At 38.6% G+C, this 27,350-nt stretch overlaps 3 protein-coding genes across 3 annotated transcripts in view; 1 reads left to right on the top strand and 2 right to left on the bottom strand.

Moving 5' to 3' along the window:
- Positions 1-3,032: 3,032 nt before the first annotated feature.
- LOC111583971 (transcriptional activator protein Pur-beta) lies at positions 3,033-6,287 on the bottom strand. Its single transcript, XM_023293223.3, has one exon. The coding sequence runs from the start codon at positions 6,260-6,262 to the stop codon at positions 5,345-5,347; it is 918 nt and encodes a 305-aa protein (XP_023148991.1). The 5' UTR covers positions 6,263-6,287; the 3' UTR covers positions 3,033-5,344.
- Positions 6,288-6,875: 588 nt separating this feature from the next.
- On the top strand, positions 6,876-9,852 carry LOC111583973 (histone H2A.V). Its single transcript, XM_023293224.3, has 5 exons — positions 6,876-7,011; positions 8,091-8,168; positions 8,299-8,412; positions 8,518-8,647; positions 8,813-9,852. The coding sequence occupies exons 1-5, from the start codon at positions 7,009-7,011 to the stop codon at positions 8,872-8,874; spliced, it is 387 nt and encodes a 128-aa protein (XP_023148992.1). The 5' UTR covers positions 6,876-7,008; the 3' UTR covers positions 8,875-9,852.
- Positions 9,853-22,720: 12,868 nt separating this feature from the next.
- The window catches only part of hs3st1l2 (heparan sulfate (glucosamine) 3-O-sulfotransferase 1-like 2), a 34,388-nt gene continuing 29,758 nt past the window's right edge, over positions 22,721-27,350 (bottom strand). The window contains exon 3 of the mRNA XM_023293226.3: positions 22,721-24,122. Coding sequence (XP_023148994.2) covers positions 23,457-24,122 — 666 coding nt within the window. The 3' untranslated portion in view covers positions 22,721-23,456. The remainder of the gene's footprint in view (positions 24,123-27,350) is intronic.

Below are 27,350 nucleotides of genomic sequence, written 5' to 3' on the forward strand. Positions count from 1 at the left end.
GATCCGAAGTGTGCACATTTTTAGGTAGATATTGTTTATTGTTGAACTAAGCTGTTCAAGTGGGGAAAAAAAAGACAGAAACCTAGAGGGATGAACTCAGTGTGAGTTCTGTCTGAGCTCATGTTGGTTTTTGTAAAGTTCTCCATACAACGCTTCAGAAAATGTGGATGAGATCGAGAGTTTGCATCACCAGTACTGCTGATGTAATCCAGAAACAAATAGTCGCTCAACTGACTGAGCAATGAAAAAAAAATCTAAATATCAGCATGTATTCATTTATTAGTGACAGATAAATTCTAAAAAAATAACCATCATGGGTGATTTTATTGAGATTTTTTTTTTTTTAAATTTCTGCCTTCACCTAAAGCTTATTCTGAAGAAAAAACTTTCTTTCAGGCCACCAAAGTCTCTGTGTCAGTGGTGCAACTCCACAAAGTGTCACCTGGTGGCATCGTAAGACTTCAAACTTTATTTAAGGTCCCTTTATTTTGCACATACAGGCAGCAGACTGTGCAACTGTACACAACTGTAAGGACATTATCATTGTTAATTAATGTACAGTGTTTGTCAGCTGTTACAATTCCTTCCATGCGAACATATTTTATAGAAAAGTTGTGTTTTACTATGTTTGCATAGATTCTTCCACATATGGGTTCACACAGATAAGACTTAAAACTGCTTAGAATTACTTGAATGGTGTATTATAGACATTTCCTTGCACGTTTAAAGACTTAGACGAAAAATAAAATGAAGTGCGGGAACATTTCAGAGTACAGCTCACAACATAGTGTAATTAATCCAAATTTACCGTATGTTTTTGCACTCAGAATATACTTATATGGCACATATTAATAGCTGTAAAGGAACATTTCAATGTGAAGTTAAGGAATTAAGATGGGAACAAGCTGCAAATTTAAACAATACAGGTATCTTCTAATCACTGTATATTTATTAAGGTGACTGAACAACAATCAGGCACTTGATAGAGTCTTGTTGGTATATTTAGCTGCAGGTCACCTATTCTATTATTACAATAGGGGATGAAGGAATTTTCCAGCACCTCATAAATACAGAGTCATTTTTTCTTAACAACAATGGAAGGTTATGCACCTAGATTTTCAGGGGGGAACAAAAACAACCCATTTTCTTTACATAAATAGACATTTCCATCATGAATTGATGCAGAAAAGGCATAATTTTGTGCATAAAAACTGACCAGAAAGCAGGACATTGAATGTGTGATGCTCCTAAATGCTCCTAGCGGCAAATAAAAAAATAAGTTACCACTTTCCTAATGACTGATAGCATAAACACGTTTTTAAGTGGATTACTCACAAAAACTAAGTTGCACCAAGTACTATTTCTATGTTAATTAAAGGGAATTTTAAGTGTTATTATGTATGTTTGGAAATGCTCCAATAGGAAATTGAAATGATGAAGAAAAATGTGGCCAATTTCATTGTTAACCTGAAATCAGTTTTAAATTGATTAATGCAGAAATTTGAGTTTAAATTACACAGAATATTAAGTTGCTGCATCATTACCAACATTACTGTCAGTCCAGCACATCAATAATAATGTTTGCAACTTAAAAGGTTCATCTAAATAATTGCATTTCAGTTTCTTTTATATCTCGAAGACAGGAATTACTTCTGTCAAGCACATGGCTGCAAAAAGAACATAAGATCTATAGTTTCTTTAATAAATGCTTTTAAAATAACATTTTTACCTTAACTTAGGTGCTTTTGGAAGACAGCTGCTGTTCAGTTCACCCACAAACTTAATGGTGGACTCGTTTGTGAAGTTTTAGGCATGTCAGTGTGAAGAAATTCTCTCAACGTTCAAGATATGCGTCCAAATTATGAATATTTAAGCAATCATATTTGACTGCAACCCCTCAAAATGCTTAGTAGTGGGAAACAAGCGTATGTTTCAGCATGTTTCCCCGTTAAACATGACTAAACTGAGCCTCCAGCTCTCTTATAAAGGATGTATCAGTAGAATATCTGCTGTCACTCGGTGCATCAGAACCTGTGTTCCTTCAGCGTTGGTCCGATTGCACTATGAAATAATGTTTCTGTGTCGTCACCACGAACCTTCCTGTGCGGTGAGCAGAGGCGCAGCAGTATTTAAACCATCGCTCCTCTCTCTGCCAGCTGACAGACTGCACACAGCTGTGTAGCTTTCTAAAATAAAACCCCGCTGCTGAAGCTGCCTCCTCAGGCCTTTCCCCTGTTGCCCCGCTGACCTGCACCATGTAGGCCTCTGTGGACGGTATTTTTAGGCTCCAGACAAACTCCCGAAAAATATTCTGGCACTTATCGGTCCTTTTTTCAAAATGTTAAGTTCATTGTCAGGTTGTTTTTAATATGCGAACCTCGTGTTGGGGTGTTTGTAGTTGCAGCAACAGATCAAATCTCAAGTTCATCAGCTAATACAAAGCACATTTCATATTTTGGATTTAACAGAATATCCTTAAATAAAACGATTCTATGTGTATATATATGAACGTGAGCAATATTTTAACAGAATTGAAGTCTCTTTCTTCCATAATAAAGTGTAAATATGCATCGATTTCTCTTTAAGCTAACATCTGATATGCAGCAACACGTTTGATCAATAAAATCGCTTGTTATTCTATATAAAAATGACTTTTTATTAAATACTAAAGATTGGCAACATATTGATGACAATAAGATGCCTTAAGGGGCAATTCTCTGCTTGTAGCTTCTTAAAATGCAAATATTTTAGGGTTTTCTTACTGCAGTGTGACAAATTAAATGTTTTGTGTTTTTGGGCTATTGGTCAAACATTTTACGATACAAATACAACCTCTGGAAGGCATTTTTTACCATGTTAACACTTTCTGAACAAAATTGTGACTCAGTTAATTAATGAAACAGGCTTAATTAGTGATTAAAATACACCGTTTCCTAAAAATAGTAACAAAGATCGTAAGACAACTGTCACCCTGATCCTGTGAATATAAAGTGGCTTCACCTTGAAGGGGGAGGACAGAAACAGCACACCTCTCCTGAGCAAAGACCTTTTTTATTTCTCGTTGAAAGGAACTTGGTAGAATATTACAGCAGAACACACATGACTGAAACAGCTGCCATTTCACGTAACACAGTACAGGAAGAAGGATGTAGTTCAATCGCATGTGTAATATTATATATAGTATATTTATATCAATAGAAAAGAAAAAAAACTATTGCTCCCAGGTGTTTATTTTTTTTCATATGGCATTTCTCTGCTGTGTTGAAGTGGGTAAAATAAAATTCAACGAGAGGTTTACACACCAAAGGAAGTGGGACAATGAAAGTGACATTTCCCATAACAATGGGAACGTTGTGGCTTTTTTTTTTTTTTTTTAACTTTTTTTTAATTATTAGGCTGAGAAGTAAACTTGAACTTTCTTTTGTCTATTGCAATACAGAAATAAAACCTGAAACCGCTCTCAAAAATGGATAAATACCATTATACAGCAATCAGAATATGCAAAATAAAAGAACACAAGGCAGCTCCGCATGAGAGCAGGCATGCAAAAATGATCAGATTTTTAAAAGGAGCACTAAAGACAAAATGCTGATGATTGCAGGTGTTTATGTTTACGTCGTATGGCAACTGATGGAAAGCCAATTCAGGACAAAACATGGTAAAAAGGTGTGGACTGAAACGAGGGGACAACTCGATGCTCTGTAAAGTGAACTGGAGTGCTGAGTGTTTGCTGACAAACTACTTCAATGAAGTTGTTTCTAGAAATTGCTATAACATACTGTGTTATCAATTTGTTGAACACTTTTTTAAAACTTCCTCTAAGGAATAAAAGAAATGTTAGGAAAAAAGCAGGTATGAAATATCACCCTGGACAGTTGCATCCAAGTTTAGTGTTTTAAATAAGCCACTTTAGGCAGCGTTATCTAATAAATGTCTCGTATTCCTAAGACATATTTCAATATATCTCTTTTGAAAAATAATTCTATCTATACTTGATCTTTTTAGTACGTAAATCTCTTCCAGTATATATTTTTTCTTTAGGTACAGCACCCCATTGTGGGTTGTTTTTTTTTTTGTTTGTTTTCCAAAAGCACCTAATTTTTGTTACAATCAGACTGAATGTTGCTTCAGTCATTAAAGGTCTGAGTTCAAGATTAGAGGATCCAAATGGTTCACCCAAACTACGTCAACAAGGTCAATTCCCTTGAGACCGTAGCTCAAGCCCGGCAATATTAAGCTTTAACTCAGAAAATAGAGACCAGTGCTAGAGGCCTGAGGTCACCGCATCCCCTTGGACAGAAAAAGGTCACCGGGGTCAAACGTGGCTCTGCATCATAGGAGACATCATCAGTTGCCACAGACGGCTCAAGTGCAGCAACCGGCTGAGCAGATCTGCACCCAGAACCTATTGCGGATGATGCACAGGCACAGGTAACGCTGCTAGACCCCATGAAACACACATGGGACTTGCCAGCCCTGAGACGCAACAAGCCACGTGTGAGCAGGCCTCACCGCACTTCAGCTATTGGAGCAGGAGGTCAGCACCTGAGGGACGCCCAGGAGGGAGAAGAAAAGAGGGAGGAGTGTAGAGGTGCGGAGGTCATTTGGACTCTTTTGGACTGTCCACAGAATCCAAATGAGTCGTGTGCTTGTAACAGATCACCTTACGGGGGGACCTCGCTGGGCTGAGAGGAAGTCCTGCGGTGCCAAAGGGTGCCCCGGTGTAGCTGAGACCGTGGCTCTGGGTGTTGTGGGTCTGTCCGGGCAAGCCGCCGCTGTTTACAGGTCACTTTAGACAAATAACACACACAGCCATGGTGAGCGACGCAGGTGCTCCGTCTCTCTCCCGCTCTGCACCTGCTGGTTTGAGGATGTCACACACTTCCTTATTATCATCACAGACTACAGGTTAACGCCAGGTGAGCTCTTACCATTGGATATCAACCAGGAAGTGGTACCGGTAATCTGCCAAACTTAATTTGCTGGGCTACATGTGTGAGGTCATCAGATGGACAATCAATATATATATGTATATATAGATATATATAGATATATATTTATATATTTCTTTTTTTTATCAATGGGGAATCTCATACAGGAGCTGACTACTGCAGTCCGCACTCAATTAGCTATAACATCCACCTAAACTTTAGAACATGATTCTCTTATATAGACAGTAATTTCTCAGTCAAATATACTTTATATTTTACTCCATTGTTTTAGCATTTTAAAGTTCGATTCGTCATGCACAGAATAGTCGTTCCTCTCTCTCCTGTTTCTGTTTATCTCCAGGCTTTGCATCATGTTGTCAGCTTCATCACAAATAGCCACCTCTCCCTCTCCATCAATCGTCGTCCACGTCGTCGCCCTCCGACTCCTCTCCGGTTCTCCTCTCGTACATCTTATCCCGGTGCCGCTCCTGGATCTCTTTCATCTCCTCGGCGTAGCGGCTGAACGCTCCCCCGAACTTGCTCCACGCCTTGAAGGGGATTGTTATAGAGTTTCTGTAACTGGGCTTCACTTCGCTCACCCGTAAGAAAACTCCGTACTTGTTGGATCCAACGTCAAAGAAGAACCGCTTGGAGTCCACCATGATCGAGGTGCCCTCCGGAAGCTCGCTGTAGCCCCCGGCTCCTCCGCCACCGGCCAGCTCCTCCTCATCTCCCCCGTAGTCGTCTATCAGCTTGGCCAAGGCGTCACGAAATTCTATTAAGCCTTGGGCCGGGAGTGCGATGGTTTGTCCGGCCTGCAGGCCAGCCCCGGGGATGCCACCTACTCCGACACCGAAGCCGGGGCCTCGGTTGACGGTCTGTCGGATCCGGAGAAAGCGACCCCGCTGGTTCTCCTTCAGGTCGAGGTAGTATTTTCGGTTCTCACGCACCAGGAACTCGCTCTTCAAGGCCCGTCTAGGCCCGGTGTCATCCCCACCGGATGATTGAGCAATCTGCTCCGGGGTACTAGGCCCAAGTTGGGCGTAGTGCTCTATGAAATCCCCCAGGTAGTCGCGGAACTCCGCCGCAACTGACATAGAGAGGGTCAGCCGACTTTTCGAGCCCCCGGCGCCGACCTCGGCGATTTTGATGAACCGGCCTTTGGCGTTCTGTTTTACGTCAAGGTAGAAGCGTTTGTTCTGAATGTCCAGCCGCTTCGACGCCAGCTCCTGGGTCTCCGGCTCCCGCTGGTAATGCTGAAACCCGCCGCCTCCTCCCCCTCCGCCGCCGCTGCTGCCACCGCGCTCACTGCCACTGTCCCCATCCGCCATCTTCGCCACCAGCAGCCCGTTTCTCTGCGTATCTTTGACCCCCACCCCCCCTTGATTGCCGAGCAAGCAAAGGAAACCGGACGCTGGCTGCTGCACTCTGATTGGCCGCTGAGGCTGCCAATCACAACATCAGATAGTGGCCTTGCGTTTTCATTCGTTCTTTCTGCTGTCTGTCAATATAAGAGCAACCGCCTCCTGAATGACATTCGAGTACATATTGTATTTACAGTCCGTAACAGCGCTTCATGCCAGTATTAAACTCGTGCATAACGAGTATCTACACCGGAGAAAGCGTCTTTTTGTAAATTTACAGTTGCCATAACCACTTCCACTCTGAAGTCAGAACAAAACTATTTGTATTGGAAGAAAATATACACTTTCTCATACAGAAATGCAAGAGTTAATATCAACTGCAATGCTCCCGGTTCTGTATTTTGTACATTTTTGGGATGGGTGTCCCTGGAAGGACACTCCACACACACACAGTCCCGCCTACTTGTTGGTTTCGTGCGCAAAGGCAGGCACGATGATCTTAGGGTGGGGGATGGGTGAATTTTCTGCAAGCCCTTCAGCAATTGGTCGAAAAGGAAATTCGAAGTAACAACACGCACTCCGATTGGCTGTCTAGACTCCCACGAGGGGTCGCATGCAAAAGATTTGCGAAAGGGTTTATTGTTTCTTTGCTTTCGGGAGCCGAAATTGTTTGCTATCTCCTCACTTCTACAGTCAACTAACGACACGGAAAAATGGTATGTGAGCTTCGTCTCCTGTTAAATGCATTACCGGGCGTCTTGGTACATGTGTACTGTAATAAATGTGCAAATGTTGAAAGTGCTGTTTTTAATTTGAACTGTGGAAATTCGACCAGAATGTGTGTTTAAAAAAGCATGCTAAAGAGCTAACTGTCAGCTAACACGCTAGCATTAACGTTAACGTTCCCGTGACAAGTACGAATTTTGTGGCTTTTCCGTTCAAGGTAGCCTTTTATATTAACCACGGCTTGTTTTTCGGATAGTTCCTCTTTTGCAGAAGTGTAGTGTTCCACGAGAAGTATAAACTTTGATTCATAAAAAGTCCTGCTTGAGTCGGTGTAGCCGTTCGGAAAGGTGCATTAGCTTTTATTAGCAAGCTAAGTTTAGCTACTTCGCTGGCTAAACGGTTGATTAGCTGTTATTACTTGAACGCAAATCTTTTACGATGAGTCTGAAAACAAGGAAAAGTGGGTCGCATCGGCTGTGTGGCTTCTATGTGTCCAGATTATTGTGAGACAAACTTTTTTTTTGTACTGAAATCCGTGAATGAAAACTCAAACGCAGACCGTCTTAAAGCGGCGCGTCTGTTTTTGGTTTGTCGCGGGGTACTGACTGGCAGCAGCCCGTTGACAGCTTCACACGTTTTTGGACAGATTGCCATTTTATTTGCTTCTTAAATTCAGTCGGTTTACTGCTGTGCTGTGCTTACTGCTTTGCAGCTTCGGGTAGCCGCTATGGTTGCCGCCGTTGATTTGTTATGTTTTATATTTGATTGGCGGGAAAGCGCTAACTGCTTAACCGGGCATCTGTAACGTCCCCGTTACAGCGCTAACACGAAGCGATTGTTCTCTCATTCGTTGTTTATCCACTGTGTCATTTAACGGTTTGCTACTATTTAGTTTTGTTACTTCCCTTGGCTGTTAGCTTACAGATCTGAAACTGTATTGTTGTTTATTTTATTGTCTTCTTGCGAAAATCCAAACATTACATTTTCACATTTGTCAGTTTTGCTTCTCTTTTCTGATTTCATGCTGTCATGTTTCCTGTTGTAAATTTCCTGTATTGGCTCCATGCAGGCTGGTGGCAAAGCGGGAAAAGACAGCGGCAAAGCCAAGGCAAAAGCAGTGTCTCGTTCCCAGAGGGCTGGGCTCCAGGTAAATGCCTTTAATCTTCTTGTGGCAGTTTGTGGCCCGCTGCAGGTGTTGGTGCCATCTAGCTCGGCCACAGAGGGTTTGCTGCTTAATTTTCGTTTAACCACTTTCTCGTGTGTGTGTTTCCTGGCAGTTTCCAGTGGGTCGTATCCACAGGCACTTGAAGACCCGCACAACCAGCCATGGTCGTGTAGGAGCCACAGCAGCTGTGTACAGTGCTGCCATCCTCGAGTACCTCACCGCTGAAGTAAGCCTTCCACAGCTTTGTGTATGTTTGTGATGAACAGGGCCTTTCTTTCTCTGCAGCATGTTGCAGTTTTGCGTTAATGTTTGTGTTAAATTTTGTACTCAGGTACTAGAGTTGGCGGGCAATGCCTCCAAAGACTTGAAGGTGAAGCGTATCACTCCCCGTCACTTGCAGCTGGCCATCCGTGGTGATGAGGAGTTGGACTCTCTTATCAAGGCAACAATTGCTGGAGGAGGTGAGCTGACAGTTTGGCAAACGGATGAATTCAGTTTATTCCAGCTTTTATGTCGTAATTGCAAATATATCACAGTTAAAATTGCTGCTAATGTACACCCAGTTTTTGTAGATTGGAGCTACCATTTTGTTAAACGCGTAATCTCAACAATGTTTTGTTTTTTAGGTGTCATTCCCCACATCCACAAATCCCTTATTGGGAAGAAGGGCCAGCAGAAGACTGCATAGACACCATGTTGACCAGAAATTTTGGGGCTTGGGCTTTGATCGGACCAGGAGTTCACATTTGTTCTTTTTTATTATTAATATTATAGCAAACGAAGAGTGATTGTTAGGCTTTGTGTTGTTATATTTTCCCATAACTAGAAAAAAAGTACAGAAAACCCCTTAACGACAGAAAACCCTTTGTATGTTATTGTAGAACGTTTGACTGGGGAGCTCATGATTATTTGAAATGGTGACAGTGAATTTGTTTGATTGGCCTGGGACTGTAATGTTTTATACTGAAAAAAGAAATTGTTAAACCATTTTTTATATAAAAAAATCTTGTTTTGTGGTTATTTTCTTGAAGTTACAATATTTACTATAACACATTTTTCAGGAGATTTTTTTGACAGCGAATTAGGTAACAACAGCTAAATGTGAGACGGTGCTTCTTTTCCTTTTGACTTACTGTAATATTTTGAACTGCACAAGGATAGCGATGTATTAAAAGCTGATTTTTTTTTTTTTTTTACATCAAACGAAATATTGAAAACAACTTATTGTAACAGTGCTACAGTGTTTTGTGTTAATGTTTACAGCAGTTGGAAAAAAAAAATGTGTTAAACTTGAAATTGCATATTGACAGTGTGATCCTGGACTGCTGTGATCAGCTGATCTTACAGCTTTTTGCCTCACTGTGGAACAAATGTCCTGCCATTTTGTCACTTACATATCACTACTGAGTATAATTGGTACCCTCATATTTTGGGAAGATGTGTTGAGGATTGAAAATGTGGCAAATCTGAACCACATCAGTGCTTAAATCTTTTACCTATGATACTTAAATGTGTAGGCAAACTGAAATGTCCCCACCTAAAAGTCCATTTCATCTTTGAAGTACAGAGGTTAGAGCCTTTTTTAAAAAAAAAAAGACAAAAAAAACTGTGTTCAGGGAAATGACTTTGCGTACTATATCTTTGAATAAATACACTTGGCATGTTATCCTTGGCTTGGTTTGAAGCCTCTACTTGAGATTATGTTTTAAATCATATGCTGTATGTACAGTGCAGTGCAACTGCGATACATTTTCCAGTTAGGAATGAAAAGACTTCTGTAGAAAAAAAATCAGGAGGAATAGCTGTTATGGTAACTCCATGCACTTCATAATCTGTAGAAATAGGAGTCATGTTAACATCTTACCTGAGGCATTTCTTTGTGGTATCACTTAAGTGGAAACAGCAAATCTTACATTTTTGTCACCTGACTCACTTGTTTCCAGCAGTGATACCACACTGCCAGCAGGGGGAGCCACTTGCATTCACAATAGCATCTTCCCCTGATCAACCAAGCCCCTTTTTACATTGATATATGTAATATTTTCCACCACGACTAACCAGATCTACACATTAAAAATGCTTCAAATGACAAAAAACAGCATTTACAAGAGAATTCAGGGAATTTATACAAGAAAACGAGGCAAACTGCAACATGTCAGAGATGTGACGGATCTGGTGGCTCTTAGGCTTTAGGGAGTGTTGTACTGGCTTAGTTTGAGTGGTTGTTGCATATGGAGGGAAGAATCACTGGAAATTAATACAAAGATTCTCCAAGTGATCGCCTTTATCCTGCAATGAAACCTCAGTCTCATCCAAATACTCAGTCTAAAGGGCATGAATGGTTGAATGATGTGAATAATGTGAAGCTTTCAGTCACCACATCTCAACCCAAATAAACACTCATGTTAGATTTTAGACAGATGTATTCTCTACAACCGTCATCAAAACACCAAATGAGGGAGTAGGATTTGGAAGAATCCCTGCGGTAGAGTTCCAGAGCCTTACAGAGAGCACTGAAGCTGTTTTAGTGGCGTATGCTGGCTTAACCCGCTAATGTTCTGCTCAACCAAATGGTAGAGCACATTTTGACTCACTATATTTTATTGAAAAATATGTTTTAGATAATTTCACCTCTTTCAGCCATCTCTGCCACTCGGTTGAGGTACATTATACTAAAAAAAAAACACTAGATGTCACATTGTTTTGAAATAGCATGCAGAAGAAGTGACTGCTCATAGGAAGTTAGCAAGAGCAAAATCACTCCTGACATGAGGCCTCTGTTTGCTGTGATTTTCAAAGGTAAGCTAATATTTTTTTTGACCTATTGTCATGTCTAAGGAGTTACTGAACATAACTGTAACTTGAAACATAAAAAGAAAGACCTAAAAGGGTCAAATAATTTTTGCAAAACATGCTCTACCGTTTGGTAGAGGTCAATATTTCCAAAACCGGGGGGTCTGTTCATAAAAAATGAATTGATTGTTGTTACTAGTGCCCCAAGGAAATAAAAAATATAAAGAAATAATTTTTTCATTGCTTTTTTCTTGGTGAGGACAGTGAAGGGTTAAAACACCTTTCTCAAACACTTTATGTTGTGGTTACATGCAATTTCATGGTTGTTCAGAATTCTTTTTCTGCTTCTTGTTCTCTGCATCAAAGCACATGTCGTCATATACATCTAGCTGCACCTCTGCAGAGCCACTGAGTCCATGTAGTAATTTTACTGTATTCTCGCATATAAACAAACTGAAGTCACATTTTGCAGCAAGAAGCATGGAAGCATATACATGCAAGTGAAAAAAAATGTGCATATATATGCATGCATGTAAGTAAGGCCAGAAGTGATCAGCAGGAGCAACAGTCTACAATCTGTTGGAGTTTAAGCTTGAAGGTGGTGAGTGGAGTCAAAGCTGCAAGTTTGAGGGTGTTTTGTGAGGTGTTCCAGTCGTTAGCTGCTGCAAAGCGAAAGGAGATGCAGCCAAAAATAGCACAAGTATTGGGGATGCTGAACTTGATGTATTCACTAGACCTAGTGCGATATGAATTATGGGTGAGGTGAAGAAGAGAAGACAGGTAGGGAGGTGTCTTACCCACAACTGACTTATAAACAAAATGAAACCAGTGCTGAAGTCGCTCACCAGTTTTCACTCACATTAACTGCTTTGTGCACATCCTCTATGTTCCAGAGACTTACGAAGAACCTTACCATTTTTTTAAACTTAAATTTATCATCCATCTGTAGTTAATGCTGTGGTGACAGCAATTTTGTAAAACATCCTAATTATTATGTTTGAAGCACCTGTTCATTTGTTCTTTATTTTTACTCACTAGTTTAAAGCTGGCCCTTTGTGATGTCATCTTTTATCATTTATTTTCTGTATTCAGCAGTAAAATGCCAGTGAAGCACATTTACCTCACTTAACTTGCATTCAACTATAATATAAGACTCCAACATTTTAAAAGCTACACTATCCTACACAAGCAATGCACAATGAATCCTATTTCCTATGCTGTGCAGTATGACTAAATAGTGTGGAATTTTTGACATCTTTTCAGACTTGTACTGAAGTTATGCAAGGTTGAACAGCTTTGTGTTTGTGATGAGAACCTGACAATGACATAATGAATAAAATCCGACATAAAAACAGTAACTTATAATAAAAATACTCACATACTGCTGTTTTAATACATAAATCTGAGCATTATTTTAGATTCATATTTCAAACTGTGCTGTTTGTTCATGTCTCTAGCGTTGAAAAGTCTCTTTAATGGAGCAGACCAGAATGCAGCACTGGAAAAAATGCTCCTCTCAAAACAAGAAAAAAAAAAACAGATTTCATAGAACTTTTACCTTGAAATAAGTGAAAAAATCTGCCAATAGAACAAGTGACAAATGTCTTGGTCAGATTTCTTGAAATAAGATATGATATTTAGAATCTTGAGATCTTAAAATTAGCTGGGAAAACTTATTTTAAGCTCCATTTTACCAGGATTGTGAAGCTTAGGTGTCTTAAAATAAGCCAGATATGCTAAAAAAAAAAAAAAAAAAAAAAAGCACTTTTTCACTCAAAAATAGATTTTTGCTTTCATGTAACCTCCTAATTTGAGATGTATTAACCCTCCTGTTGTCTTCATTTACAGGGACCAAAAAATATTGTTTCCTTGTCTGAAAAAAATCCAAAAATTCAGCAAAAAAAAATTCCCCCAATTTCTGAAATTTTGCAAAACCTTCAGGAAAAAAAATTCCTTAAAAGTTTCCCTTAAAAATTTTATTTTTAAAAAATCCCCCAAATTTGGCAAGAAAATTCTTGTAAATATTTTCAAGAAATGAGTAAAAATCTTCCAAAACAATCCTAAAAGTATCTGAAGTGATTCCATATATATCAGTAGTTTTACTGACTGCTAATGTTTTCTTTAAGAACATTCCAACCAACTGCTTGATTTTTATGTGAATGTTGTTAAACATTTTTAACATTTCTTTTTTTTCACCAAAAAATGTTCAAAGATTTCCCAAAAATGTTGAAAATGTGGACATCAGAAGTTTCACTGTGAAAATAAATATATTTTTCCCACATTTTCAAACTTTAAAACGGGTCAATTTGACCTGCATTACGACACGAGGGTTAAACGTATTTTGAGTTTTCTTGTAAAATTCAACTCAAAACTAGATAATTTTAAGATTGTTTGACTTAACAAGATATTTAAGATGCATCGTCTTAAAACAAGTCCCTCCATCTGCTGAAATGTCTCTTGTTCAGTGAATTTATCTTAAATTGAGTGGGATGAGACATTTTGACTAAAAATAAGACAAATAGACTTGGTAAGATTTTGAGTTTTTGCAGTGTGCAGACTTTTACTGAAGTTCAGAAGCTGAAACAAGCAAGGAAGCTCTTGTACTCCTTTAAATATATTAAGATGTGCCACTATATATGAGTTGCACACACAGGTTAATTGTGAAGGTGTGTATTGGACAGAGGCTGTGGTGAACTGTAGCTGCTGATTTTCTCGTGGACACAGCAACTCTCCTCTTCTTCCAGCAGATGATGAAAAGAGACCGATGCACTGATCTCTGACATTAAACGGGACAATAACTGCCTCACATTGATTGCAGTCCTCTGAGCAACGTCTCCCATGACATCCCAGAGCCACTCACCACCGTGAACAAGGACAGTTCAACCATTTGTTGGGTATAAATCATGTGATAAACTACACAGTATATTCCCTGTGTCTGCTAGTGAAGGCTGAAATATGTCGGTTTCGCTTTAGTTGTGATGTTAGCAGCGTTTTTTCTGAAGGACAGTGGTGCTGCTCATGTTGTTTTGCTGTTTTTGCTCGTGAAACACTTTGAGCTTCGACCTTGACAGACCTCACTTGGTTAACACTGCAGCCTTTTCAAAATGGCAACAACATCCATACTTCAGTCAATATCTGGGGACGAAAGTGTTGGGAAGTGAGGGAAGCGTTGGAAGAAATATTGAAAATCTGCACTTGGAAATATGAGCTCTGTAAAAACAGATTTTAGTTTCTTCTGTTGTCCAGACATTCTGCATCCAGAGTGAAATGTGAAAACAGTTTTATGTTATTCAGAAACACACTGCACAACACACAACTTAACTATAAGTACAACTTCTGAGATTTCATGGTGATATCTATCTGTAAGTAGTGACTTTCAATAAAAATATATGGAACTTTATAAAATTTCTACTTTGAGCTAGAAAGCTCTACTTCAGTAGCAATTGAATACATCAAACTTTCCACTTTTATTCCTATCTGTATTAGGAAGGTTGGAACACAAGGATTTGTTCATGCATCAATCACAACCTGCTTCATAGAAGATTTATTTTTCTCAAAATGTGGCGAAAAAAATTTCTGATTTATAGAGCAATAAATAGCTATATTCAAAATCATCTCTGAAAAAAAATAAAATAATATATCAACAAAATGAAACAAAATTTTTAATGCTAACCTAATCCAGTCTATTCAAATGGACTTTTTCATCAATCAGTCAATCAGTCAGTTAGTCAGTCAGATTTTATTTTTAACCCTTAGATGCATAAATGGGTCAAAAATTACCCCGTGAGGTCATTTTGTTGCAATATCTTTGTAATGAAAGCCTTTTATTTCATGTAATTTTCCAGCTATTCCTCAAAAACATGTTTTTGATATCATCTATTTAAAATTTTAAGTCCCCTTTTATACTTTTAAAGAAACTGTAATATTTTTAATATTATCTCAAGTTCTAAATCACTGATAATGTCATACAAGAGATGATGCACAAACTTGAAGGGCTGGAGAGCAGCAACAACTAGAGGAAAAGAGTGGAAAAATGTCAACAAAACGGATGCTGACATTCTTCTATTGCTGTTCTGGGTAATATTCTTCTTTTCTAATTATCGAAATGATCAAAATCTGTTATAAAGTGAAAAATAAACATATTTCAAACATGAAATCATTCTTGTGTGGACAAAAATATCATACAAACAAATAATACTAATTATTATTCTTAACCAAAATGACAAAAATGGCATAAAGACACACTGATTCTTACACTAGTAGTTTTTGATCCACTTATGGAAGAGCGTAGGGTCCAGTCACTCTTGCATTAGTCCCACATAAACATTATGCTACGAATCAAGCACTCAGTAAAAACAGGGACCGAATAATAAACTGACCTAAATAAATAGGTGCAATGAGGAAACACCAGAGGCAGGATATGCCAAAAATTCAGAGTAGCAAAATAAGACAATAGCAGAATAGTGAAGTGTTAAAAGACAAAAAATAGACCAAAATGTAGAAATAAATAGACAAATAAATAGGAAAACACATAAAAAAATATAAAAATGATAAGATAAATCGGTGAATAGAATCACTTAAAAGCCAGATTAAAAATGTAGATCTTGAGTTTTCTTTTAAAAATATCCAAACTCTTTCCTGCCCTCAGGTCTTCCAGAGTAGTGGAGCATAATAATTAAAAAAAGGAGGCCTCACTGTGGGTTTTTGTTCTCACTTTGGGGATAATTAAAAAAAAACGCTACCAGAAGATCTGAGGGTTCAAGTCTGATAAATCAGTAGATTAAGAGGTTTGTAAACCAATAAAAAAAAGGTAGACAGGGCAGAGACTTTTAAAATTGGTAAAATGTGAGCTTTCTGTTCTTGTAGTCAGTACATGTACATGTTTCGAAACAGTTAAGATATATTATCCTTAGGGTGATAAAAGCATGCGGTAGGGTTTCTATACCACCTTGAGAGAGCAAAAGGACTTGTCAGATTTTCCCTTGTTAACTTGCAGTAGCAGTGGCGAAGACTTCAGTTTTATACCCATTAAGCTGCAAAAAATTCTCTGCCAGCCATAATGAAATAATACCTAATTTGCATATTTCAGCATAAAATTTCTAAAAATTTGTAATACATAAAATAATTGTCTCCGTGTAAGTAATCATGTGGGTAACTTCCATAGTGATTCCTTTTTGTTTTTTTACTTGTGTTTGCTTTACAGTGTGTTTTAAGCTATTGATTCATGGGTGTGTTTCTCCCCCAATATAACAGATATTGGGGGATAAAAAGTCTTGTTTGAAAGCTCTGATAACTTTTCGCTCAGTTGTTTTTAAATAATGGGTGCATGAAAGAGTTAAAAGTAGAATATCTGCAAAATGAAATGCACCAACATAGCAACAGTAGAAAGAGGCAGTGATAGTTTTCACAGTGATCCCAGACATGGAGATGAAACTACAACTAGAATCACGCAGTCACTGTGATCGTTCTGTCCTTAATTTTTATTTATTTTTTTTTTTAGATATTTCTGATCTGCTGGTGAAGCAGACGTTGCTGAAAAAAGATTTTCTGAAAGTTAAATGTTTCAGTTCAGATATTTTCTTACAATTCTACAGTTTCAGTTAGCAGATGCTTTTCAAGCAAAGCAACATACATCTGAAAGTAGATACAACACAAGCAAGGATCTAATCAGAAGAAAACATCCATTTTTTGTGTGCAGTCTCCTGTCTCCTGTAGTACCTCATCCACCCACTAGGAGTCCTCAGAGTTTCCTTCTGCTCCCAGTCATCTGACCGCCACACCCACTTCACCTGTCCCACATTATCCAATCAGCTCTGGTGCTTTTATACTGGCCATTCTGCCTGTTTCTCTCTGATGTGTGAAGTTGGTTCCTGGGTTGTTCCTGTGTTCTGTCACCTGTCGGCTTGCTAACCTTCCTGTAAGCTTCTATTTTGCACTTTTAAAATTAACCACCTGAACTGTTCCACCCTGCCCTCCTCGAACAAAATGTGACAAATATTCCACACAGAGCTGTTTAGAGATGATGGGTACTAAAACAGAGGTTTCCAACGTTGTTTGTGAACCCAGCTTTTCTCCATCAGACTCTTTTGACTCCACACAAAATGGACCGATTGCATACGTCCTGCTTCAGCCGAGAGGAACAGCCTGGTGTGATGGAGCACTGTGAGGAATATACTAGTAAAAGTCATTACAGGAAAAAAGTGCTGCTACTGCAAATTATGTAAGAGAGGAACGCTTGCAGAAAATTGTTAATGGTGTAAGTTAATGTACTTACTTTACCACTCAGTGCACTCTCCATGCAGCAGCTTGTTCTAGCGTGACAGCTGCACATTAGAGCTCTTAAACTTTACACTTCATGCATTTATACATGATACTAGAGAAGTGCTGTGATGACTGAAACTGTCCCACAATGAAGGATATGGGGAAATAACTTTAGTTTTTAGTCGAAGCAAAGTCAGATTTATATGAATGCCTGAATATTCTCACTGTTAGAATTAAGAATTTTCTAATCCGTCTTCTATTAGCGGCAATGCTGGTAACTTGGGAGCAAATGAGGACCAGGCATGAAGACATTTAGACATTTTCTGCATCACCGGCTGCATGCACAGAGGGTCGAGGGCACAAAGATGTAACTGCAGTGCCTTGTTCAGTGCTGGTACTAATATACAGCTCAACAAGTTCACAGATAAAACATCTTCCCTCAGCTTAGAAACTGCAGCTCTTTAAGAAAATATCAGAAAAAGAACCAGTTGAAGGGAAACACTTCTTACCACTGTGTATAATAGCAAAGCTGGGTTAGAAGACAAGCAGCTTACTGATACTGAAAACTTGTGATTTTAGGCTCAACATGCTTTCCTAATCCATTCATCTGGTTTTAAAGTGCATCCCTCTGGGTAGATGTTTCCTTCTATCTCCAGCTAAACTAAGAAAGCAAAGATTTTCCATAAATGTTGGACTTTTCTTTAAATGCTTAAATTGCAATTCATTCATACTGTTTATACAAATATATGTTTTCATCAATCTCACTCTTTTAGCTCATACTGAGAAGACTCCCTAAAGAGTCTAACTATGGTTTTCTACTGTGCATCCCAACAACATCTTGTCGTCATGCTCATCTCAGTTGCTAATGTCAGATAATCTCTTTATCATACAAATGATGCTGGACAGATGATTGATGAGACAGCAGAGGAACAATAAACTCTGATGATGACAGGATCAAAAAAACTGGTTTACTGGAAAATATTCATGGCTGCTTCTGTTTCTGAAGTTTTGTTTACTCGACTCAGAGGTGTAATGACTCTGACAGGATAAAGCTTCAGATGCCGAGTGGCTCACAGCCCAACATTGACAGTCAGGATCTTACCTTCGCAGTAAGATCTCCAACATCCTGAGGCACAGTTGGTCTTTTCTTTGTGAGGAAATCTAAAACATCAGATCTGAGTCACAATGTTTTAATATTTCGCACAAATGGATGTGTATCAATATTTATCTGGATCTTCTAAATCAGACTCCTCCTTCTTTGCTATATTCGTCTGTCTGCACTTGCTTGTTGTATCTTTTCTCTGGAAAAATTGAGCACATTTGCATCACATTTGCTCTCCAAACAAGATTAAGACTTCAGAGCCCAGATAAGTGGATCTGTGAAGCTGCATCACATCAGTCTGAGGTGGCTGAAAAGAGTCTATGATTTGTGGCTGTTATGTTTCATTCCACGCGAGTAGATGTTGTTTGAACATTGGATCTGACACATTAAGCACTGAGCATCATCCTGCAGGAAATTGTCAGCATTGAACGGTGGAATTTCTGCATTCTGGTGAATTTTTATGCACCAATTTGCTCATTTTCTTATAGAAATCATGGTGGAATTGTGTTTGTTTCTGCAAAGGAAAACGCAAATTCAGGATGAAACAACAAAAATATGATATTAGTCCATCAACAAAAAAGCGATCTGCAATTGATTAATCATTATTGTTTTAAAGCAAAAATGTCCCACATATTCTGATTTGAAGTTGTGAGTATGTGCAGCTTTTTTTGTTATACATCATCACCATAAGGACACTGTGTTTGGCACTTTTATGACGTATTAGACCACAACCACTCTGCTGTAATTGAGAAAATTAAAGGTGGAGATTTTTATCCAACATACCTTTTGCTAATTCAAAGGGAAATGACTATTTTAACCCAAACCATAATTTTTTTTTCTCCAAAACTAACCAAGCAATTTTGGTGTCAACACTTAATCAAGGAGTGAGAAAAAACTGAAAGTAAACAATGAGTGAAAATTAAACTTAAATCTAAGCATAATGACACATAAGATATGCCAACAGTCTGCGTTTTTTTTTTTTTTTTGCAGACTTTTGTAAAGTAAAATTACTGTACAAACGTTTGCCTCCATCCTCCCCTTCTACCTTCTGATATGCACTTTGTTCCTCCTTCAAACTGGAAGCATTTCCTATGGCATCATAGATTTTTTTTTTTTAAATTGTCAAAAGAATATATGCAGAATTTCCTCTCCTGCTCTCTTTTGTGTGTTTTTGGAGGGGAAGTAACCTCTTTAAATGTACATGTGGCATCATTTCACGTCATGTTAATTAATTCATAAACTTGGGCTTTAATAGCTCATGTGTTTCAGAAAGATTTCTGGTCATTTTCAGGACATATCACTTATATCTGACATGCCAAAGAAGAAATAGCTGCAACTTGTGGAGGCATTATTGAAAGAACATTAAAAGTCCTTTCTTTCGTTCGTGTTTTCCTGTGGTTGGGTGATAGCATTAGAGGACCAAATGAACACCAAAACCACAAGGGTTCACTGGTAGGAATGTACAGAATGTCAAGGCAATCCATCCGATAGTTGTTAAAGGTATTTAAAGTGGAGAACTGATCAACATTTCCATCCATTGAGCTGCTCATGTGGCTAAAAACCACAAGGAGAACATTTACTGTCACAACAGAAGTAGTGATGGCCAATTATTAGAATTAAAAATGACGCTAAAATAGGACATTTAACAATAAAAACAATGCTGAGAATCCCCCTCGGATCAAAACAAAGTTGGTTATGAAGCTGCTGCAAACTTACGAACTGCAACGCATTAAAGATTTCTATGATTAAGTACGACATCAGATGTGTTGTCCACACGAGTGTGGGCCTCTGCGGGAACACATGAAAGACCGAGCTGCCTCACATCTTCAAAGAGTGAGAATCATTTGTTTATTCTTACATCTCCCTTTGTCTCCATCTTTAGTTTTCTCTGGAGGACGGTGGGAGGGTGACAGCCGGAGGTCAACCTTCAGTTCCCATTCTCCTCTGCAGCGAACAGCAGATGCCTGAAATGTGGTGCACAAAACAGTAACAACATGTAAGGTAATGATCTGTTTGACTAATTCCAGTTCCTACGAGTGTCTGGCGGAGCAAGAGTTATCATTTCCTTTGCATTAACTCTTGCACAAACAGTGATGGATTCAATAATGAGCGAAGATCTGAATGCAACACTGATATTTTATCAAATTCTATTCATTTTATTTAACGTAGGGGAAAAAGTATTTATAGCTCCAGTACTTGGCCTCTCTACAACAGAATGGACGTCATCATCTATGCGTTATACTGGAACTGATAAGAAGCAGGTCAAGAGTGGGGTCATAGAAGAGCAATCAGAAGTCGGTATTGAGTCACACATCTGAAACACACTGAGTTAATAATGTTGTTGGTGCTGCGTTGTGGAATATCGTTTCACCTCCTGACAGTCTTGGCAAAGTTGGTGGATATTTTGGGAGACAGGATCACTTTGTTGCATTTGTCTATTTGGTGCTGTTTAGTTTCATGGAACCGGGTACTCTGGCTTCCTCCCACAGTCCAAGAACATGCTGAGGTTTACTGGTGACTCTAAATTGTCCATAGAATTGAATAAAACTGCATTTTGTTGTTTTTTTGTTTTGTTTTTTGTTTTTTTGTTTTTTACAGTAACTGATCAAAGGAATGTCTGCGTACTGGTCTCACTATTTGATTGTTGTCCTTTAACCGCTTGTGGCCATTGTTGTGAATTTGCAAGATATCACTTTCATTCTGACTGCAGCCAAGATAGCATATCCATTCCCCCAATGCTGATTTGTGCATGTTCAATATGTACCTGGGAACCTTTTGCAAGCACTGGTTTCTAGTAGGACCGATCGGAGTGGGACCTAATTATTATATATCTGTTACTATTATTATATATCTGTTCTATGTGTAACAGATAAATTAACAATCTCCACTTATTTTAGCATCAGCTGGAAAGCAAAAACACACAAAAAATGTTTTTTATTGAGTTCTAAATAAATTCAGGGGGTTAAAGATTCACTGGATGAAAGTGTGAATTAAGTCAGTGGTTTACAATTTATCACCAGCTCAAAAACCTTTTTTGCACTACCAGCCAAATTTAACCATTTTCTAACAATAGAAATGAGATTTTTACCTTTTACTTTAAGTCAGAAAGCAAGACCATTTACATGCATGTTACTGTTTTCTTGATAAAAGTGAAACAAGAACAGCAGTCATAGTCTTTTGAGTAAAAACACAAAACAGCAGCACCTCAAGAAAGTCAATTTTCCCTGCCTTAAAATTCAGGTGATATGAGATTGATATGTGATCTTTGGGAATTCAGAAGGTTCAGTGTCATTACAGCAAGACGAGATATTACACCACTTTAGAGTTTAAAGCTGCACTCATCACCTCTAGAACACTGTGTTGGACACTTTTATGGCATATTATTGAACCTCAGCCATCTAGTCGTAACCCGAGAAAATTAAAGGTGAAGTGTGAGATTCTAATCTAATTTAAAATACTTGTTGTCAATTCAAAGTGGAAAAAATGTATTTCAACCAAAACCATGATTTTTTTTTACAGACCAAACAGTCATTTTGGTGTCTAAGAATAATGATACCACACAGGACACACAAATAATCAAATATTTGCAGACTTTCACAAAAGTCCTGTGCCAACTTGTGACCCCATCTTACATACTTAAATGGATTTTGTTTCTCTTTCAAATAGAAAACCTTTCCTACAACATCATAGGTGAGAAAAATATGTTTCTTTCAAAGTGTCAATAAGAATTTAATTTCGTTGTAAGGGATTGTAATTTTGTGGAGTCAGTGTTGGAAGGGAACTGGAGGCACATTCTAATTATGTACATTTGCTATCTGGCTGAATATCAACAACCTTTCTTCAGGATTTTATAGAGTTTTACATTCTTTGAATGTTTCAACCACTGCACCGTTGAGTTTTGTGTAATCTTGCACCCTATTCAGTGTGTTGTAGTGAAAGTACACAAACGGCCAGGGTAAAAACAGCCTCACTCTTGTTTAATCATGTGGTTTGAATTTTCTTTTCTGATGATGACTTGTCAGCCTGAACTAGTCCTTACAGATGAACTGAATTAAAGTAAGAAAACCATTCAGGCTTAGCATAAAGTGAGGATCTGAACACTTTCGGCCCTCCAGGGGACCCATAGGTGTAATCTGTTACCGTGTGGTGGTGAAACTTGAGGTAATTCCATGACAGGAATAACTTAATGATGAAAAGAAACGTAGGCTCGCTTTGATCCTCGATGTAAAGAACATGTTGGATAGACACTGACAGAGAACATCTTCATACACTTTGAGACAGGAGTTTCCAGAGAGGCCTGTCAGTGACTCTGTACCTGCATGTCTTTATGTTTGATGTTTCAAAACCCTTTAAATCTCAGCGCTGGGTTCAGGCAGGAGACTGTAGGACTGAAGACATTTATTCGAAAGACATCTTACAAAAAGAAAAAAAAAACACAAACATAGCACTGTATTGGCTTTCAATGTAAAAAGAAATGTGCCTATTTTCAAAAAAGCTAAAAAATAGATATTTTCACTGAGCATCTATTCAAACTGGTAAAAATAAGAAAAGGATGAAGTGAAACTAAACTAAAACATTTTTACTAACACATCAAACTTGTACAGCTGTTAAGAAAATCAAAGCAAGGACTCTGTTTTTGTTTGAAATAGTTTACATTGATTGACTTTTTATGCAATTAGAGTTCATAGTGCAACAATTAATCAGTTCGACCATCTTTTCACCGCTTCTCTACGTCACTTCAAAGTCTGCACATCTTCCCTCTTAGGAACTAACAAGCGGTTTGTCAAATTTTCAGTCTCAAACTTGTGTATGGCACGGTTGTTGTAGCTTTGTCAAGTGAGTTTATTCAAGGAGGCACCAGCATGGTCATGGTAAAGGTTTGTGTTGGCCACATCCTCAACAGTTTGACTTCTCCACGTCCTGTCACACATAAACGCTGCACTTGTTGGCCACATTTATACCTGAGTGGGAATCAACAAAAAGAGATGTTCATGACTTTAATTAAACTAAAATTCTTCCACTCATCTACCTACAATAACACACAAACAGTTGTCTTTGTCCCTCCGCGTCCCTGAATTAGTTTTATTGTTCAGGAGGTGTTTGGTTTCCATCGATCAGCACCAGGAAAACGACCTCCCAACCATTTCAAAGAATAACTTGTTGGGCTTCCTGAAGTATCTACAAAGCTTCTTCAAAGCCTGGGTGCTGAGCGGTGCATGCGGCCGGCCTTTGGACTCGTCCAGGCACTTGTCGTGTCCGGCAGACAGGAGGCAGTAGAAGCCCTTGGTGGTGTTGTAGTAGAAGTTGCTGGGGTTGATCCTGGGCGGCAGGTCCAGAAACCTCTCCGCCTTTCTCAGCTCGGGGAAGGGATCCCGAATGAGCGCATCGCCGTCCACCACGTGGATCTGCTCCCTGGGGAAGACCTCCAGCCAGCGGGCCAGATGCTGGTGGTAGAGGCTCCTCTGCAGCGCCTTGTATCCGGGGTCGATGTGGCCTTTGTGCAGCAGCAGCTCCTCCAGTGGCTGGTAGGGCTTGTGCCGGGTCAGGCGGTTGTGCAGGACCTGGGTGTAGTCGGAGACCAGCCTCTCAGCTGGGTCCCGGACGATGAGCAACAACTGGACGGCAGGGTTCATGTCCCAAACACGAGCTGGAACCTGAGGAGCTGCAAAGTAGCCAGGGGTCTTCTCCACCGTCAGCTGACCAGGCAGGGTGAAGGGCATCTGGGCTCGGTACCAAGCCAGACCCCGACGATAGTGTTCCTCCACGTTGAAGTAGTGCACCTGTCAGACATACAGAAGGTGGAGCGGTGTTCATGCAGATATGATACAAAAAGGCTACTTTCCATTCATTTTTATGCCACTTGTTGGATTTCTAAGCCTGTTTACCATCTAAAAAACTCTCAGCTCTTTCCATGTTGTTCCCATCTTGTCTAAAACAATCTTTTTTTGGATCTAGCTTTCCAACTTTGCAGTCCTCACCTTATAGATGAAGATGACGTTTGTTATTGTTGCTTTGTGGAATATTGTTTCACTCTTCCTGAAGGTCTTGGCAAAATAGGTGGATATTTTGGGGGACACATTGTTGGACTTGTCTATTTAGAGCGGTCTGATTTCTTAGACAACAAATGGTAGAACTGTGGACATTCAAGTGCCTATCTACAGCCCTAACTGACACGGCAGCATCCAGCAGGACAACAGCCCATTTTGGGCTTTTTCTCATCAAATGTGGCGTTGAATCACTTGAATAAAGCTGCATTTTTACACCTTTTATAGTCAGCAGTATCTGCGTACTGATCACACTATCTGGTCACTGTCCATTAAAACCACAACTGACTGAGGTGGAAATTCAATCAGTGGTAGACAACTTGTCACCAGGTGAACAGCTCATTTAACTAAATTGAAATATTTTCCAACCAGAACAATAGAGGTAAGATTTTTATCTTTTACTCTAAGTCAGAAACGGGACCATTTGCATGCACATTTTTGTTTTGTTTGATAAAAATGAAACAACAACAGCAGCCATAGTCCTTTGAGTAAAAACACATAAAAGCTGCACTTCAAGAAATTCAGTTTTCCTTGCCTTAAAATTCAGGTAAAATTTCATTGGGGTACTGATCAATATTCATGATTATGTCACCTTTAGGATGTTCATGTTCCTCGAGAAAACTAAAATTGGAGTATTAGATTCTTTACATTCATTTTAATGCCACTTGTCGATGCAGTTGTCTTGACTTTTTAGACTTCTGAGTCTTTTTACCATCTAAAAAACTCTCTGCTGTTTTCATTTTGTTCCCATCTTGTCCAAACCAATCTTCTCTTTGGAGCTAGCTTTCCAACTTTGCAGTCCTCACCTTAAATTATCCTGATTAGAAGTTCCCTCTGTGCTGCCTTTCTAAGGACAGGCCTGTCATCATTCATAACCATGAACGTCGATAAGAAGCAGCATGTAAGTGGAGCTGGCTTCGCTTTGATTTTATCTGCGTCTTTCTGCATTTAAGGAGATACATTATGTGTGCTGTCTGAAGTAAATTCCTCTCAGACCTGCGGTTGACCTCATATTTGATCCTTGTTTCAGTTTTAAAGAGTTTGCTTGAGTTATAGTTCACCTAGAGAGGCAAATATTCATAGATTAGCCTTGATTTAGTGGCAGAACAACTCTATAAACTTGTGTTAAAGCAGTTCAGGAAGAGCACTGATGTCGAACCTCCATTAGCTGATCAGCTTGCATCATTTGCAGCATTTGCATTTCATCCAGACTTCAGGGTCAGAAGTGTGTAACTTTTGTTGACTGTACAAATATTTACAGTATAATTTGACTTGATTTGTAAGGTAAACTCATAGATTTAATAAGTTCTTGCAGTTCTTTACCAGTAAAATGCCCTCAGAAAAAAGGATATTCATTGTGAGAAATGGCCCCTCTAACACTGTAAATTATTAATGCCATAACCTTTAAGCAGCATTTTAATATTGTAGATGGTCCGAGTGGCCTCGGGTCTGACTTCTTGATGCACTGTTGGGAAGTTTAAAATTCAGGAAGGCTTTGTATTTTATGTCAGGCCAGTGATAAACTTGAGATTATTTTCTAGATCACTGTGCTCCTGCTTATTGTCAGACTCCTGTATGGTGTAATATGTTAAGTAACATCGTATTAAAATTGATCGTTTTGTTTTACCAACAGTTATAGTAGTTTACTGTGATGGAAAACACAGAAAAAGCTGCAACATCTCATATTTAAAATACAGCATTTAAATACTTTTTGGCTAAACTAAGTTACCAATCATGAAAGCTTTTATATATGTCTAATGTAATAATTTATTGAAACTAACTGATTAATAAACTTACTGCTTCAATATTTGAATTAACTGTTTCCCAATAAAATCTGGTGGAGTATGTTTATCCAAAATGGAAATATGAGAAAAGTTAAGTAGAGTAATTTTATCTGAAGCATGTATAAAGTTGAATAAATCATTTTCCACATTATACAGCTGTAGATGAATAATTGGCATTTCATGTTTCCCTCTCAATTCTAATTTAAAGTATGTAAAGTTTAGAGGTGCGACATATAAACACTGGTTTTACAGCTGTGTTAATTTGAATTGATTGATTTTGATTTCTTAAACTATTTAACTGTTGGTACAGTATTAAGTTACTTTTCATCTCTGGATCATGTATGAAATGTTAAAAAAAATGGAGAGGAAAAAAAACACTCTTAGAAGTAGAAGTCAAAATCCTACTTAGAGAAAAGTGTGATAGAAATGACTGAAATATAATATTATTAAATTATGAGATTTTTAGCAGATCAAGGTTATTGCAAGATTTGATATTAGAGAAGATTTAGGCTGTCCAGTCAAGAGGATTGCAGCGTTTCAGCTTATAATAAAATGTCCTCACTGGAATTTGTTATTCGGAAAGAAAGGACAACGGTGACCTTGTCCTCATTGCAGTTTGGTATGATTGGCTGGTGGGCGAAGACCAACTGAGCAGATTCTGAAGAGTGGAATCTGGTTTATAGGCCCAGAGTAAATACATTCATTTAAAGGACTGATGTTAGTCATCAAGTCATTACGAGATGATCAAAGTATCAGCAATAAAATGTTGTCCTCCAGTAATGTGTCCCTTGTGACTCCTATATAAATGGTGTCTTTGAGTGATAGTTTTATCTTTATTTACAAATAGGTCATTTCATTGGTTTCCAAATTAAGGGATCAGCCGCCTCAAAAGAGTCACAAGATAAATCTAAGAGGCCTTCAGATGATTAATGGGGGAGAGCTGTGATACCTAAATGCATGTTTATACTTTCGTTTTTAAAGGTCCCATATGGTGAAAACCCATTTTATTGTGTTTTGTGGTTCTTGTAATCTTGGATGTATAAAGTGAAAGCTGTTAAGATATGGAGATGTTTACTTCTGCCATTCTAGCGTCCCAGCTTGACAAGCCAGTAAGAATTTTACTGAGCTGCTTCGTTCCAACTGAAGAATCAATATTTGTCCAGCTTAAACTGTGTATAAT

This window comes from Amphiprion ocellaris, chromosome 6 (assembly GCF_022539595.1).
Source record: "Amphiprion ocellaris isolate individual 3 ecotype Okinawa chromosome 6, ASM2253959v1, whole genome shotgun sequence".
Taxonomy (NCBI): Eukaryota; Metazoa; Chordata; class Actinopteri; family Pomacentridae; genus Amphiprion; species Amphiprion ocellaris.